At 44.4% G+C, this 17859-nt stretch overlaps 1 protein-coding gene and 2 long non-coding RNA genes across 5 annotated transcripts in view; 1 reads left to right on the top strand and 2 right to left on the bottom strand.

The window, feature by feature from the left end:
* CACNA1A (calcium voltage-gated channel subunit alpha1 A) overlaps positions 1–9630 on the top strand; it is a 253987-nt gene extending 244357 nt beyond the window's left edge. Inside the window, exons 48-49 of the mRNA XM_083595029.1 lie at positions 612–859; positions 8670–9630. Of these exons, the coding sequence (XP_083451155.1) occupies positions 612–859; positions 8670–9353 (932 nt within the window). The 3' untranslated portion in view covers positions 9354–9630. The remainder of the gene's footprint in view (positions 1–611; positions 860–8669) is intronic.
* Positions 868–16618, bottom strand: LOC310753863. Of its 3 annotated transcripts, none has more exons than XR_014543469.1 (5): positions 16233–16618; positions 14608–14711; positions 11908–13735; positions 10868–10997; positions 868–1943 (listed from the first exon to the last, which is right to left on the bottom strand). It is a non-coding gene; the product is annotated as an uncharacterized lncRNA (long non-coding RNA). The 3 variants fall into 3 exon arrangements; XR_014543470.1 differs by having other exon boundaries at positions 11908–12032; XR_014543468.1 differs by having other exon boundaries at positions 10868–13735.
* On the bottom strand, positions 7393–8676 carry LOC310753882. Its single transcript, XR_014543487.1, has 2 exons — positions 8571–8676; positions 7393–7749 (listed from the first exon to the last, which is right to left on the bottom strand). It is a non-coding gene; the product is annotated as an uncharacterized lncRNA (long non-coding RNA).
* Positions 16619–17859: the final 1241 nt, after the last annotated feature.

The following is a 17859-nucleotide window of genomic DNA, read 5'->3' as shown; positions in this document are numbered from 1 at the left end:
AAATAGTACCTCGGGTTAAGAACTTTGCTTCAGGATGAGAACAAAAATCGCACAGCGGTGGCGCAGCAGCAGTGGGAGGCCCCATTAACTAAAGTGGTGCTTCAGTTTCAGGTTAAGAACGGACCTCTGGAACGAATTAAGTACGTAACCAGAGGTACCACTGTATATTCTGTTTTGCCCAGGAAGGCAAATAGCAGCTTTAAGAGTCCAATTTTCATCAAGAAAATGGCATCATAAGGTTTTAAACCACCACCACAACACCAGTACTATCGTACTCTCTTCCATGGCTGCTGTTAACATTTTAATCAGCTGTGGAAGATCCTGTTCACAGATCTCCCCCATCAGTCTTGATTCAGCCCTGAGTAGCTGCTTGAGCTTTTGAAAAGACAGACTAGAAAAGCAATATACTTTGGTATCTGAGTCCTGGGCACATGTTCCTTCAGGTTCACAACATCAGCCATGCAAAACGTTGCCTTCAGGATTTCCTTGTGGTTGCTGTTCTCCCTTGTTGCCTAGATGCCAGGGAAGGATGGGGACATATGTTGACATATACAGAATATTTCTAACTGAAACATTCAACCTTGAACTGCCTTCTTTCTTCTTACTGGCAGGGCTGGGCACGGACCTCAGCATGACCACACAGTCAGGTGACCTACCTCCCAAAGAAAGAGACCAAGAACGAGGCAGGCCAAAGGACCGGAAACACCATCACCATCACCACCACCATCATCACCACCACACATCTTCTGACAAAGAGCGGTACTCACAAGAGAGGCACGAATATAGCCGGCCTCGCTCCAGAGATCGACGTTGGTCTCGCTCACCCAGTGAGGGCCGAGACCACATGCCTCACAGGCAGGTGGGTGTGGCTTTCCATTCCATGCTGCGCCCGTAGGGATCGATCCAGGTGTGTCCAGTACGGAGAGAGTCTCTACTCTTAGGGAATCAAGCTCCAATTACCCACCCTGTTATTACTTTCTGGATCTCTCTGATGGAACTTTATGATCCTGACTGGCCCAAGCAAGACCTGTAGGTTCTATACATACAGTAGCTGCACATGAATGGACATCCCATGTATTGCTAAGGGGCCACCACATTACTAACATAGTGCAGTGAGAATGCCGGGTGAGCATGCCTGCACTGAAGTGGCTGCACCATTGTAAGCACACTTCTGAATTTAACCAACATCAGAATTTGCAGAGTCTGACCAAGCGTGATCTAGCTCAGCATTTTGTCCAACAGCAGCCATCCAGATGTCTCTGAAAGTTCACGTGCAAAGTAGGAAGATGGTAGCCACCCTGTGTGATTTGTCTCCAGCATCTGGTACTCAGAGGTAAACTTCCTCTGAACATAGGGGTTCCATTTAACTATCATAGCTATTGACAAATCCCCCATGCATTTGTCTAAGCTTTGTCTTTCTTCACATCAGTTGTGATTTTGTGAACTTTGACAATTTCCACTATAGTATTTTTTTTTCTAAACTAAAAAGGCCCCAAAACTCATTTGCTTCCTCTTATAAGGAATATGCTCCAACACCCAACTTGCCATTTTCTATTTGTTTTACATCTCTAGGATAATCTTTTGACATGGGAGATCCTAACTCTTCACAGAATTCAAAACATACCATAGATTTATATAATGGTATTTCAATATTTATTTTATTTTATTTTATTTTTATTCCATTCCTTTCCTAATTATTCCTGGCACATTACCATGGCACATGGATGTTTTCTGTAAGCTTTCCACTATAGCTCCAAAATCTCTTTGCAAAGCAGTCACAGCCAATTCAACTCAATCAGCATACATATCAGCAGTCAGATTTTTTCCCTCCTGTGTTCACAATTTATGACTTATTTGTAATGAGTTTAATAAGCATTCTGTTGCCCATTCACCCATTTTGGAGAGACCTTTTTTGAACTCTTCACCATCTGGGTTTTGCTGTTCTAAAAACGAGAGAAGAAGAGACATTTAAACTAGTTTAAGACTTTGGTATAGATATGTTTATATAAGCAGAAGCTTCCATTGCTGAGGTCCAGAAAAGATGGGTGTGGATGACGATCCCTTCTGGATCAACATTACAACTACATACAAGGGCTCATTTCCAGTAAATGGTACAGAGGAAAACTCCCTGTTGCATTTTGCCCCAAGTGATATCCTTCTTTCCTCCCATTTCAGGAATTGCTTCCTCAAAAGATACCCTCTCGCTTCATACCTGTCCACCCTTCTTCACAGACACAGAAGGCATTTCACGCAGAGTCTTGTCTGATTCTGATCACCTATTGAGTTACACACACACACACACAGTCACAACGTGTGTGCACAGACAAATATTGCAATGTCTGTGAAACCCATTTACAATATCCCTGAGGTATCACAACAGGATACCACAAGTTCCTGTGGCTTGGACAAGGCTGCTTAGGCTATGTTCCTGCTAATTATACACATATCATGGACAGCATATTTCATGGCACTTATATAGAGAAAATGGGTGGAAAATTCTGTCACCTTTATTACTGGAGTACATCCTCTGATCAAAATAAGACAATTGAATAGTATTAAAAAAAATTAGTTCATTCAAAGCTGAGTTCACACCTAAGGAAGTATGGGTTTGCAGGGTTTGATTTTCACAGGGCTTAGTCTGGATTCATTCTATTGCAGTGTTTGTGTGTCTACAGCTTTGGAACTGGAGCAATGCCAGGACTGCCAATTTAGTAGTGCAGTCGGCTCCCTCCGTATATTAATGCAGCATGTTACCCCATCTCCATGCCAAATATTATATCCTGTAATGGGCCAAGAAAACAAAGGCTATCAAACTCACACTGAAGCTCACAACTACATTCCTTATTTATCTTCATAGTGTGGTACAAAAGCCAAAGAAATAATAAAGCCTACCACTTTAATTATAGAGAAAATTGAACAACATAAGGGTAGAGCCTCAAGACAGCGGTTGTGCCCAGCTTTATGTGAACTGCATCAAAATTTTATTGGGTGAATGAGAATACAATTACTCGATGAGACTCTTCTTAAGGTCCTTTATTCCTTTGTTTTCCATTTATTCCCCCCACTGCTGCACGCCGCCCCTCCGTTATCACACACGAAGTCATTTTCTTTGTTCCTATTTGTTTCCTTTGGACAATTTGGACGCTTTACTCGGGGTCTCCTGGCCAATCTGCCTTTATTTACATGTTTATTTCTGTATCCGTTGTGCTTGGCTCTGCTGTCACGGCGAGGGGCGGGCGCAGGTAAGATGGTTGGTGAGCAGAGAACAAAAATTCAAACCAATCCAGCGGATGGCCCTGCCTAGCTCGCTGGCCTATTTCTCCAGTGTCTGTGGTGTGACCCCTTTATTGTTACGCTGGTGGCACTGAACTCTCTGGGGTTTGTGAATCTGGAAAGTTTGGAATGAAGCTGCACCTGAAGAGACAGGCACACATGTAAGCTGTGCATGTCACATCCAAGCAAAACAAGAAAAAAGCAGAAATACATGCATAAACTGTAGGCATGCATGCAATGAGCGTATATAGAACACAGGATATATGGCAGGCATGGGGAACATGTGGCCTTGCAGATGTCAGCTCCCATCTTCCCTGACCATGGGCCATGCTAGCGTAGGCTAATGGAAGTTGTTGTCTACCAATAGCTGGAAGGCTTCATATTTCTCATCCCTGGTATATGGGAGAGGGATGCCCAAGGGTGTGACAAGACTGAGGTACTGATAGATTTTCTCCAGCAGGGGATCAGTCAAATAGCAGTTTCAGGAGATATTTAAATTGGAATGGTGAAGTGTTGGATCCCCTCCTCTAGTGTAATGGGCCCAAGCTATGTCTCTACAACTGCTTATTTGTTTAAAGAAGCATCAGGATATACAGTCACAGATCTCCTGACCTAGTCCAGTTTAGCCCTAAAATTCTATCCTAGGAAATTTCAAATTATGCAATAATATATTTTGAACATTAGGCATCTTCTCATAAAATTGACTTGATTTTCAGTAATGTATTCAGACTGCAAATTCTGGTTCTTCTGCAAAATTTAGTAAGTTAAAAGGAAAAGAGGACACTAAAAGCATTATGTAGAATACGTATTATGGAGTTTGAACTGGGATAAGAAGCTATATTGGGAATGGAGATACAGTCTATGATCAGTGGGACCCCCTTGAATTGTCAACAGAAAATTGCCCCTGTGTTTTAAAGTTCTTCCTGCAGTTCTGAGGGATTCCTCTTGTACATCCCCAAAATAAGAAGTTGAGAATCAAAGGATTCTTGCAGAATACCTATATTTGGTTCTAGAGATCTATGTTCTGTGGCATGCAGCTGTGGTCTCTTGTAGATGGTGGTTTTCAGCTACACATACCAAAATTAGATACAGACACATATGATACATACATACACACACACACACACACACACACACACACACACACACACAGACACCCCATACAGATTTTGAGTCTTATGGCATACAAAAAGTTGTAAGTACAGCTAATACTAAGAGATGCAGGGCATGCATGTGTGTTTTTAATACAAAAGGATGCATATAAATTGTGTAAGTAAATATTCACAGCATACTAAAATACACAGTACAGGCATGGCATAACAAATAATATGCAGGTTTGTATGGCATACATAGGCATTCATAGATGCATGTATGGTGCAACATGATACAGAAAGAGCTTTTTCATTGAAATACGTATGTGTGAAATTCCCGGCAATGTGGTTATGTACATATACATGCACACACATGAGCACATTCAGAGCATACAAAAACTTGCTTTGTAAACCTAGGATACCTTTCCTAATTATGATTCCTGTTTGGTTTGGTAGGCTTTTCCTTCCTGGTGCTACTTCAATTACTCTCTCTGTCTTGGTTTCTCTCTCTCTCTCTCCCCCTCTCTCCCCTGGTCTTCTTCTGACCATGAATCACTGATCATCAGCCCAAGAAAACTGTAGCATGGCAGCCACTTTCAAGTACCAAGCAGCATGGAGCTGCTTCAGTGGTTAGCAACACATTCTTCCTTAAAATATGTTTCCATATTAGATCGAGGTTAATTATAAAAAAAAACCAACCACCAGCAAGCAGTATTCTCTTCTATTTTAACTTGTCCTTCATATTTAACTCTCATGGGCTGGAGTTCTCTCAGACTTCTACAGTAAGGCCTTCTTCTTTTTTTTACTATGCCATGAACCATTATTGTCCTCCTGTCTGAACAGACCTCAAGACTACCTCCAGCTCCCCTTTGAGGTAAGTACTTCATTCTCTTCCTTTTTTAAAAAAGTATATATCCAGAGATAACTTTCAACAACAGTGGACTTAACCTCTCAGCTCTTTGAGATGCAGTCTCCCCTTTCTTCTTCAGATTTATTCAATCTTCTTAGGTCTCTAGGTTTCCAGTTCAGCCTAGATTCTTCCCAAAGACTATTCACCATGTGTGTGACACAACTGCTCACCTAAGGCAGATTAGTTTATACATCTAATTGGGCCTTCTTCATTTATCTCAGATTCTTGTCACCTTTTGCCAGGCTTATGTAAATTGCAATGCCTGCACATCTGGGTTTTGGTAATGTTCAGATCTCTCTTAAAAAAGTTTCCACAGTTCCTGCTTGGATATTGTGATATAGTCTTGTGACACTGTCCTGCTGCACTTGAAGAGCAGCTTTTACCATGCTCCACCTTTTGAGGAGTGACTGCTGACTGGCTCACAGATTCACTTTATTCACAGCTATGGAGCTATTTCCTTTTCATTGCTGGCATAGAGTGGCTGGTCACTTGAGCGATGCCACAGAAGCCTCTTCTCACAACTTGGTGCAAGACCCAGGGCGACCACATTGCAGGTTTTTCAGGAGCCTCTCTCCAGCATTCTAGTTCTATAAGGCTGAACTCAAGCTAGATTTCCACTACTCTCAAACTACTCTTCTGAAGTTCTCTTGTCCCAATTGGCTGATCACAGATGCAAAATGATTCCATTTGAATGACCAACTTGGCTTCACCTTCCTGGGTGATTTACAGAGTCTATGTGTATACATCTATCACTTTTTATCATCAACAGCTGGAGTTTAGGGGCCTTATTATCCTGTTGAGGGCCATCCAAGTGGGGTCTTCTATCACTAGAGAGGTGCCAACTCCCATGAAGGAAACAGCTGCCTCTGCATGTGTGGCTACATCATTGTCTTTTCACTTTTTGTTGGTTCAGCCAATACTAGACACTATCAGACGCTTCTCATAGCAATAACACCGAACCATTCAGCCATGTTATAGAACTGTTTAAAAAAATCACACAAAGTTTGCTTTCTGAGTGTGCTTTATCTGAAGAGACCCATCACAATGAGTTCAGCCTCTTTGAAGGAAACTGATAAAAATTTTGCTTACAGGGAAAGTGACAACAGGAAGGGTAGAAGCAACTTACCAATGGTTACCTAATGATAGCAGCAACAAAAAATTATTCTTTTAGTTGGGGTGAGGTGAAGGATATGATCTGAAAGTTGTTAGTTCAGGATTCAGCTCTGCCAGATGCTTCTTAGAAAGCTACCCCCAATTCTCTTTTTTTTAGCCTTCCTCAACTTTGAACTTCATATTTCTTACCTATAGAGCCAAAGGCACCATATAAACTCTCAAGAAAGGGGCATTAGAAGCACCTGGAAATGTAGTGCAGCCTATCTTTGACCAAGATGCAAAGAGACATTGCTGCTGGCTTCAATGAACACTGCATTTTTTGCTGCTCAGTACTTTGCAGTTCAGATGTTAAAACATATTGTTTCCTGCCTTAAGAAACTGCTAATCAAATTTAACTTTAAAAGCACTACCTATTTAATATGAAATTATTTCTAATATGCCATGGAACCTTATAGCACTGCATAGGCAAGTGTGTGTGTGTTCCTGATGGAAAAATATCAGTGACTATCCTCTTTGTTCCTCATTTTAAACCATACTGGAACTTATTCTCTCATCCATATTCCTAGACAGAGGTAGTTGTGCTAGAGTCAGAAAATTTTCCTTGCCTGCTCTGTGTCATTTGCTTTACTGTTAGATTTGGTGACAATGTGATAATTGGAGGTCGCATCATATAGTACGTATAGTACATACCCTGGTACCCAGCTTACCCATTTCCATTCTCTTGACAGCGAGGGAAGTACAGTATCAGTATTTTCAACACACAGCTCCTCATTCACTTGCCATGGAACAAAGCCCTATCCAAGCCAGACAGATGAAAATCCCTCTCTTTCATTATCTTGCCCGTCTGTCTGATCTGCAGTCATTTTACTAAAAATGTGTACTTTTTGAAGTTCATTCAGTAGTTCTCTTTTTCTGGCTACTATAGTCTGGCACAAGACTTAATGGGGGTGGGGGTTTACACACAAGTTTTACATCTGTTACTAAATCAATCTAATGTGACATATACAGTGCTCAGAATGCATATTTTATTTCTTCATATTAACAAGATTCATTTGTGGAACAAATAGTATGACATAACTCATAAAAACTCATTTGAGCCTAACAGTCCAAAGAATTGGTGAAGTAAGACAATTAGTAAGACATGAGCCCTTCAGCTTCACAACTGGAGTAAACTGCTCAGTACTGGCAATATAATGAAGGACGTTGCCCGGGATCTAGTGGTCTCGGTCTTGTGCATTTAGGGTTCTGTTTTGCTTTGTTACTGTCTTCCACATGTTATTCAAGTAGGGTTAAGGACTGGGTGGAGCTTTGGTCTGTTGTACTGCAATCCATCAGGCAATCTGGTCAAGGAGGCCACTTTAACTGTATGTGGGTGGAGGAGTTATCATCCATAAATAATGTAGAGTTCAGTGTGCACGAAGTGGGAAACTGCCTCTGAGGTGAACTCTCATTTGGTCCAGGGCTCCGCCAGACTGGGGAGCCCACACTGTTGCCTACCTGCCTGAACTGAGAACATGCACGCACAGGCCTTACACCAAGAGCTCAAACATTTCACAGGTACACAACAGCCTCCCTCAAGAGTTCGGCTCTGTTCCAAACTTTTCCAGACCCAGTGCTCTCTCTCACCTTTCCTTGCTAGATTCCCACTTCCACCCCGTCACTCTGTCCCAACCTCCTCCTTCCTTTTTCAACTCCAGATATTTTTCTTTTCTTATTTTCCCCTCCTAACCACTTTGATAACATGCAATATGACCCGTGCTTTGCAAAATCAATCCTGCCCCGCCTCTCTCCTTCAGTTTTTGTTTTCTTAAATAAATTGACATCACCCTTTTGTTTTGTTTTGTTTCCTTCCCCTCCCCACCCCTGCCAAAAAAAAAAAACCGTGCAAGTAATTTTTAAAGCTTTTTGCTGCTTTTTAAACCCTGGAACTTATAAAAACTCCATTTCTCATTTCTCTTTCTGCTTTTGTTTTGTGTTGGATCCTCCCCCCTCCTATTATTATTATTATTATTATTATTATTATTATTATTATTATTACCCTTCTTCGTTGTCCCCCTTGCCCTCCTCTCCCTCCCCCCTGATGTGGCTGTCGCTTTAATTATTATTTTCCCCGCCGAATTATTTTCGTTCCTTTGCCTTCATCCCCCCACTCCTCTTGCCAACTTTGTCCATGTCTGTGTCACCTTCACTCCTGCCCCGCCACTTTCCCTCGTGTCTCTTCTTGGTTGATTTTCCTTGTATATTTTTTCTTTTTGATTTCCTTTGTTTCGATTTTCGTGTAGGGCAGTAGTTCCGTAAGTGGGAGTCCGGTCCTCTCAACGTCTGGCACCAGCACCCCGAGGCGAGGACGTCGCCAGCTCCCACAGACCCCTTCTACACCCCGGCCACATATCTCCTACTCCCCCGTGGTCCGTAAGGCCGTCAACACGGGGCCCCAGCAGCAGCAGCAGCCGCCGTCCGTGCACTCGGGCCGGATCTCCAGCCCAGCCCCGAGGCGCTACCCGTCGCTGCCCGCCGAGCACCACGTCTCCGAGCGTCGCAGCAGGTCTCCGGCTATGGAGCGGCACACGGTCCCGCCGCGGAACGACTCGCCGCGGGCCTACCGACACGCCAGCAGCCGCTGGTCGGCCCCGCACGTCTCCGAGCCGCACCCGGGGCCCCGGCACGGCAGCGGCTACTACCGGAGTCCGGACTACGCGGGCCCCGGCGGCGAGGAAGCCTTCCCCTATGAGACAATGCAGCAGCAGCAGCGGGAGCAGCAGCAGCAGCACGGGAGCAGCTCAGGACGTTCGCCCAGAACTTCCCGGGTGGGCAGCGGCTCGTCCTCTCTCTCCCCCTCCAGGCATGGGCGGCGGCTCCCCAATGGGTACTATCACTCGCATGGACCAGCCAAGTCGCGTGGGACAGGATCACGCAAAGGACTGCACGAACCTTATAGCGAAACCGATGAGGACGACTGCTGCTAACCGAGAAGTGGTTTCACCTTAAACACATGCGCGCCCGCGCGAAACACACGAAACACACACACCCGAGAGGGATGGCATTCCCGGCTGGGGGAGGGGGGAGGGGAGCTGTGAGGGGAGGGGGAGAGAGAGAGCGCGCTTGAGGAAAGAAGGAAGGAAGGAAGAATGGGTGGATGGATGGATGAATAGCCGCGAACTCAACTGATTTGGGGAAGGCATCCCGGAAGAGAACCCTGCAAACGTGGGCAAGGGAAAGAAACTTTTTATCTTTTGTTGGGGGGGCTTGGGGGAGGGGGGTGGGGGACAAGGGTTTGGGGGTTGGGTGGGGAGGCTAGGGAAGAGAGGGTCTGGGAGATCAGAGCATGTTTATCTTTTACAGATCAAGTCGTGTGTGGTGATTTGAGGGTGGGAGGGGGGGACGTTACTCAGAATTTACAAAAGAAAATGCACTCAGGTGTGGGGAAATTGTGCAGTCCAAGAGCCCCACGCTACAGCTAACTATGCCTCTGAGAAACGAGACCAGAAGCCACTTTACCTAGGGACGGGTGGGAGCAACAGAAAGGAGTCTGTCAACCTCAGCAAAGACGTTTTGGAAAAGTTTAAGAAACAAAAACCTTTTAAAAAACGTAAAACGAAGCAAAAAGACAAAAAATATTTTTCTGGGCTTCTATTGATGAGTTTTATCATCTCAGTTTACCTGGTTAACTTAAAAAAAAAAGTTTTAAAAAAGTTTGTGGCCTGACCTTTTAAGAGGGACACACGCACGCAAACACACACACCCAACACACAAACACACACACACACACACACAAACAAAAGGAGTGCTTGCTGGTTATACCAAACCCTAATATTACTGCCTGCAGAGATAAAAAAAAAGAAATAATAAAACTTAACAGAAAAAAACAAAAAAGGACAAAAACAATTGATAAAAATGAAGCATTTTCTTCTGACATTTTGGTCCTGCTTGAAAAATAAGAAAAAGAAATGACATCAAAAAATTACTAATTCCTCAGCTTCTTTATTTCTTTTTTCCTACTTTGTTTGAAAAAAAAGTTGAAAAAAAACCTGTGGGATTGGGACTGTGAAATATTGCATGAAACAAAGTAAAAAGACAAATGATGAAAAATTTTAAAAATCCTTTAAAAAAAACAAAAATATTAAAAAAATGAATTTTTAATTGAAATGTGCTTTATTGTTAGTTTCCTCATACTTTGCTCTCTTCCTCCCTCCTTCCCTTTCACCTTTTTCATTTATAATGCTACGTAAAGCAAAATGTACAGCTAGGTACGGTTGATGAGAAGTATTGGTTGCTGCTGAGCTGCAAAGAATGAACAACAAATCAGATCATTAAGCAGAAGCTGTTCAACAAGAGACCTTGGATCAAATGTGGGTCTTTTTATAATCTAATCATTCCCAAGTACACCTATATGTCTGTGTTCAACCACAACGGGATCTCTTACCTAGTTCTTCACCCTGACAGACACCTAGTTGGTTGTCTGTATATTTTTATAGAATACCTGAGGCCCCTGTAGTCAACATCTGGAGTGATATGCTGAAAGCACCAGAGAATGAAGCCCTTTGTCATCTTCTCTCTTCATCACTGACCCAGCTGCTAGACACATCACAAGGATTGGTGGATGAAATTCGCTATTGAATATATAATGAAAGTGTCATATGGTCTCCAAACCTATTTCCGCATTATAACACTGTCTATCAATATTAGAGTAATGTCAGGGCCAAAAATGGATTTGGGTGTGTGTTCAGTTTACATATTTCACTTTTACACATGTGATGGTGAACAATGCATATTTGCCACTATGTGCATATGTGACAGAGTGACCTGGCCAGTCCTGGCTTCCTTGTCTGTACCCATTTGACAGAAGAGATTGCAAACAAATATTTTTCACATACAAGCAATGCATGTTTACATGTACATTCATACAAGAGTGATTCTCAGGGTCATTTGATACACACATAGAAAAATTCTTATGGACTGTATTTGAGGCTGTTTCAGCAGTTACTCCCCAACTATAAATTGGCAAAAAAACTGATTATCACTAACAACTTCTTTGTAACGAAAGAGAAAGCTACTACACTGAAAGACCAGCTGGTGTACAGCAGCTGTGACTGAAACACTCAAGAATAGCATTACTACTAGAGACAATTGTGGTCACAGGTCTAGCCCTGTATCTGAGTTCCGGCAAATCCCATATAAGTGGGCCACGTGCAGGTCAGCATCTTGGGCCCCTACAGCTTTAATACCCCCAACTCTAGCAACAAAGCTTTTGAAAAAAGAATCACGGGCCCATTGAGCACAATCCGAAGGTAAGATCCCTTGTAGGTAAAACATACACGCTAAAGATTCAACCAGTTCATCTCAAATATAATGCACCACAATGGAACATTTTTATCTATGCCAGAAAAGCCTATCCTATCAAGAAAGGGTTTATTTAAAAAATAATACTGTATAACACTTCCTCAACACTGATGGACCCTTGAATAATGTCTGCTAGTTCAGCAACGTACAAATGGAGTTTGCGATAAAAATTTGGCTTACCGTTCTGCAATGCAGCAGGGCTTAGTTAACACTGTTTATCAGCACTGTGTAAGGATCCGTCTTGGGACCAACTGTGCCTTCAAAACTAGCTGCATGTTCTCTCCATTGCTTGTAAAAGTGGAAGACTAGAACATGCGAGACTCTTCAGAAGATACTGCTCCTGTGTTGCTCAACGCATGAGCAACTAGTAACTAGTCTCTGCATGAGCAGCATGGCAGCATGCACCAGTGGGGCTTTCCAAATGCTTCCTCATGATCTGGAGCCCCAATCACAGATTGCAGAATGCTGCTTGTGTTGTTTGTGTGTGAAGATTGGGAGTAGGACTATTCAGCACGCCCCTGCTCCTGTGTTGTCCAGGTTTCAGGACTTGGAGAGCTCATGGGCAAGACCTCTTCCATGGTCCCCACTCCCATAGTGAATATAGTGCTGCTCTTCTTTCTTGGCATTGCTGCCACCTCCTTGCTTGCCAGGTCAAAAGCCAGCAAGTTAGCAAGCAATCTATTGTTTTGCCTCACTACTGCTCTCATCTGGGTGAGAATGAGAAGTGGGCAAATAAGCAGGCTGCAGTGCTGAATAGGAGAAGAGGTGCAGGAGCCTGGCTGGGGTGTGGGCCCTTGGCAGATACTTGACCATGCTGACCACAGACACCAGTGTTAAGCAAAATGTGGGTGGTATCTTCTGGATTAAGTTAGAATGGCAGGAAGAACTAATGTGAGTATTCTCTGGGGACAGCACATTATTCTGCAGAAATTGACCTAAGGACTAGAAGGGAATTTTGCTACACCACCCAACTTCCTCATGTTCAGGTTCTATAATGAAGTCTCCAAGGAGCTGTCAACCAGAGTGTTAAATTTAAAACAGCAAGATGTATCACTAAGGTATGGCATCTCTCACACACACACTCACTTATTTCCGTTAAGAATGTGAATAAAATGCTTATCGTTCCTTGATTTAAAATATAGGGATGCTGGCCAGATTAATTTGCTTCAAGGACCAAATCTGGTATGCAGGGGACCAAGTGGCAATCCCTGGATTCTAGCAGTGCTTTAAGATGCTGCCAGTTTGGCACCTGTAGGTGTGTTAATATGGGAGCAAGGAGAGATGGCCGTGGGCTCCTGATGTTCATGGAAGAAGCCAGTAACATCCCAAATAATGGCCACTAGTGGGGCTGCCTTTGACATATGCTGGAACTAACAAAGCCCCACTTAGAGTTGGCAATAAGGGCAGTGTGTCTACATTTCCTTTTATAGCACTTGCATACCTTTAATTTGAAATGTTTTACATGAAGGTAATAAGCCCCACTGCCTGTATGATGGCTGCAGAAATCTAAACTTGCTTTACAAGGCCTTAATTGACCATACTTCAGCACTGATGGTTTGCCTAAAGCTGGAGTGAAGCCATAAACTATGGCAACTGTGTAGCAACTACACACATTGTTCACTGCATATCCACCTCATCAGTCACCCCATTACTATTCAAGCACCTGGGGAAACTGTTCAGTCTGGGAGCCTGGACCTATGTTTCTGCATTCACAAGTGCAGTTCTGTCACTGAAAAGGTAAGTTTCAGCATCAGTTGCCACATGGTGAGTCAACAGAAATCACTGCCCTCTCTACCAATGCAGGTTGTGTTTGGCATCCATCTGTCTTGAGAGACAATGGAATGTGCCTCCAGGGGTGAAGTCTGCAGAGGTAACTGCTGCCTCCCGCGTTGTTTCTGCTGAATGACCAGCACTGAAGTGACCTCTTTGGTGCAAGCCTGGGCTGTGCGTATGGAGGTCCTGGGCCAGCCAGACAACAAGACCTCATTCTCAGCCTCACTGATGTGGTCTAAAAGAAACCAGAGAAATACATTTGGGATGAGCTTGGCTGCAGGAGTTGCTGAAAGGAGATGTACAAGGCACCATCCAACCGTCTTAGGGACTCCACGGATTTGTGTAGGATTTACTCCTTAGCCATTTCTTCTCCCAAAGATGTCCCACAAGGCAGTGGGTATGGATTTTTCCTTGGGGTTTACCCCTGAAGCCTTTATCATGAATGAGTATAGCCACAAGTTATCAGAGGTTTAGGACCAGAGTTTTCCTTCTCCTACCTAGATGGGCTATCTTCACAGGTACATGAGCCCCTCCCCCCTCATTTCCTTCTACAGCATGTGCAGTAACTGCCTTCTGGACTCCTGGACCCGCTGTTGATTTCATCCGCTTGATCTGCCAGAGCCTGTCTTCGCATGCGGGGGAAGACCCTAACTCACTGAAGGTTTGAAACCCATTGGCTTCCCTCACCTGATTTAGCCAGTCAATCAAAGCCATTTCCTGGGATGTGGCTGCTGTCACATGCTGACAGATTCTATGAAGCTACCCAGAAAATAATGGCCAAGCTGGTAGCGGAGACAAAGCTCTGCTACTTGGTAACTCAGCAGAAAAAGATGCTAGCAGTATGGATGTGCAAGTTCACACTTCCAAAGAGCTAAAGTGGTGTGCTGGCTGTCCCCAGAATACTTGTTGTAAGCATCATCAGATGTTTGGATGACAAACAAAAAAGAAACTGTCAGGCCTAGCCAAAAAGACACCTCTTAAATCCTACATCCTACATCCATTACCTACTTAAAACAAGAGAGAGTGACGTCTTAGAAGTGGTACAGATGCAAACATTGTGGCTGCAATCCTATGGGAATATATCTCATTAAACTCAGCATGACTTACTTCTGCATAGTCATGCATTGGATTGAGATGTATGCGCTTGTGACGCTGTAAACAACTTGGATGGAACCTGTATCATGTTAGATGCACTTAGGTTGCCTGGGAAACTGAGGATACCAAACTAAAAATATTAAAAATGTTTAACATAGAATCATAGAATCATAGAGTTGGAAGAGACCACAAGGGCCATCGAGTCCAACCCCCTGCCAAGCAGGAAACACCATCAGAGCCAGTGGCGTAGCGTGGGTTGTCAGCACCCGGGGCAAGGCAAGTAATTTGTGCCCCCTAACCCATGGATTTTAGTAGGGGCAGAGAGCTGCGAGGGCGAGCGCGCCCCCCCCCAGATGTTGCGCCTGGTGCGGCCGGCCCCCCTGCACCCCCCACGCTACGCCACTGATCAGAGCACTCTTGACATATGGTTGTCAAGCCTCTGCTTAAAGACCTCCAAAGAAGGAGACTCCACCACACTCCTTGGCAGCAAATTCCACTGTCGAACAGCTCTTACTGTCAGGAAGTTCTTCCTAATGTTTAGGTGGAATCTTCTTTCTTGTAGTTTGGATCCATTGCTCCGTGTCCGCTTCTCTGGAGCAGCAGAAAACAACCTTTCTCCCTCCTCTATGTGACATCCTTTTATATATTTGAACATGGCTATCATATCACCCCTTAACCTCCTCTTCTCCAGGCTAAACATGCCCAGCTCCCTTAGCCGTTCCTCATAAGGCATCGTTTCCAGGCCTTTGACCATTTTGGTTGCCCTCCTCCGGACACGTTCCAGTTTGTCAGTGTCCTTCTTGTACTGTGGTGCCCAGAACTGGACACAGTACTCCAGGTGAGGTCTGACCAGAGCAGAATACAGTGGCACTATTACTTCCCTTGATCTAGATGCTATACTCCTATTGATGCAGCCCAGAATTGCATTGGCTTTTTTAGCTGCCGCGTCACACTGTTGGCTCATGTCAAGTTTGTGGTCAACCAAGACTCCTAGATCCTTTTCACATGTACTGCTCTCAAGCCAGGTGTCACCCATCTTGTATTTGTGCCTCTCGTTTTTTTTTTGCCCAAGTGCAATACTTTACATTTCTCCCTGTTAAAATTCATCTTGTTTGTTTTGGCCCAGTTCTCTAATCTGTCAAGGTCGTTTTGAAGTGTGATCCTGTCCTCTGGGGTGTTAGCCACCACTCCCAGTTTGGTGTCATCTGCAAATTTGATCAGGATGCCCTTGAGTCCATCATCCAACATGAACTTGGGCTTTCCCCCACTTTTTTATGGGAAGGACGATTTGAGTCTTTTAACATCTAGCAGCAAAAACCCATCCCAAAGAATATCCCTATTTCCTCCTGATGGGTGGGAAAGCAATTTATCATTCCCTTCCCATATAATCCACAAAAGAGCCTTCCAACCACATTCCATTTCCCCCCAAAACCCCACTATATCAAGAGACTGAATAACAACACTGGACTACACTGAAGGTTTGTCATACACTACTGTCTCACAACAGCAGCACACACCCAGCAATATTACTACAACAGTACTGAGTTTCTCTGCAGGGCTAATGCAACCCACACTTTCTCAACCACAAAGCAATTCACTGCAGTACAGAGATACTAATAACATGAGGTGGGGCTTACATTTGCATTGGCAGGTTCAATTTAAAAGATGTAGATATTGTTATGAGTTTGGGTGGAAGAGTAGGCTGCAGATGGAGACCCTTCTAATGCCTGAAGCCCCCTTCTAATTCTTGGAATAGCCAAGGCCCCCTAAGGTCATTAAGGGACCAAAGGGGACGACTCTGTGCCAGAGGACAAATGGGTTGGCCTCTCTCCCTTGGCAATGATGAGACCTAGAGGAAAAGCAGCAAGCGTTGCAGTTTTACGTTTCCTGCTTCCTGCACTCGACAAAACAGGCGCTCAATTAATAGTCACCGCCCACTCTTCCCAGCCGGCCAATTGCAAGGGCTCCGTCAGCCTCGCGCAAAGTTAATTGAATGAGTTTCACAGCAGGGCCGCCCACCAATCGCTTTCGTTTTCCCCCCACCCACGGAAGGCGTGGCTTGCCCGGAACCCTGCTCTAGTTGTCATGTGAGTGGCTGGTCACATGACCGCCTCTCTGGCAACTGCTGCAGGAGCTTCAGCTATGGGGCTCCGCTCGGGTTTGGGGTTCTTGATGGGGGCAGCGCTGGTGGCGGCAGCTGCGGCGACATGCGGCTACCAGGTAAGGCGGTCTAAGTCTGCACGGGTGTTATGGGTAAAGCTAGGGTGTCCCACTAAATTCTGGATTCTGGCGCCAGAGAATGGAGAAGGTTGTGCGGAAGGTTGAGAGGCGCGGCGGTCTAGGAGGTGCCTATATGGAGAGAGTGGGATTCGTGAGGTCTAAATGAAAAGGGAGGTCGTGCGGTGTGAGGAAACGGAGAGGATCCCCCGTTTAGGCTGCTCAAGAAAAAGATCGTGAAGAATCACTAAAGAATTTTATATGGCATTCTGCAGGAGTGCAGCAGTAGGGATTTATTTAAACCCAGGGTCCTTTTTGTAATCCATTGGGCAGGAAAACTGAGCAAAATTAGCAAGGTGACCTGCTATGAATACGGCTAGGCCATTACTTAACTGAAAAGAGGAAGCCTGGAGGATTCTGTAAAGAAAACCCTTCGAGAAAGGAAGCACACTGATGGGGGACTCAAGACTATGCGTATAGCTTTGTCATTTTTCTTAATTCCTCTGAAATAACTGTTAACTACTGTCTAACTATTTAGATCCTACAGCTGCACTCCCTATAAGGATGAGCTGAAAGGAGCAAGAGAGTGCCACTCTGTAAATTAGGCACGACTGGATGGTAAGAGATAGTTGCTGAGGCCAGAATACTCTAAAGGAGGAACCTGAGAAAGGGGGTGGGTTGTAGTCACGAGAAAATTGTCAGATGCACAAAGGAAATGGGGGGTGGGAGGTGTGGCCAAATTGGGAAGATTCAGCTACAGAAGAGACTGTTTTTGCATCTGGGACTGCCCACACAGTTCAGGTTTTAGTTTTGGTGCAGAGCTGAAGACTAAGAACACAAGATTTGCCCCACTTAGACCACACCAAGGTCTATCTGTTCCTGATATTAACCACCTATATACTTTTGATGGTCATTCCTGAATATCCAGTATTCTGATGCATCTGAGCATAATTTTATTGAGCTAATTTAGGTGTAGCTGACATTGTGCTTTGCAGATGCTGTTGGGCTACAGTTCCCACCATCACTGACCATTGGTCATGCTGACTG

This window comes from Podarcis filfolensis, assembly GCF_964270895.1.
Source record: "Podarcis filfolensis genome assembly, chromosome: 2".
In the NCBI taxonomy this organism is placed as follows: Eukaryota; Metazoa; Chordata; class Lepidosauria; order Squamata; family Lacertidae; genus Podarcis; species Podarcis filfolensis.
Note: the sequence above shows the minus strand (reverse complement) of the source record. Positions and strands in the feature narration are given on the sequence as shown.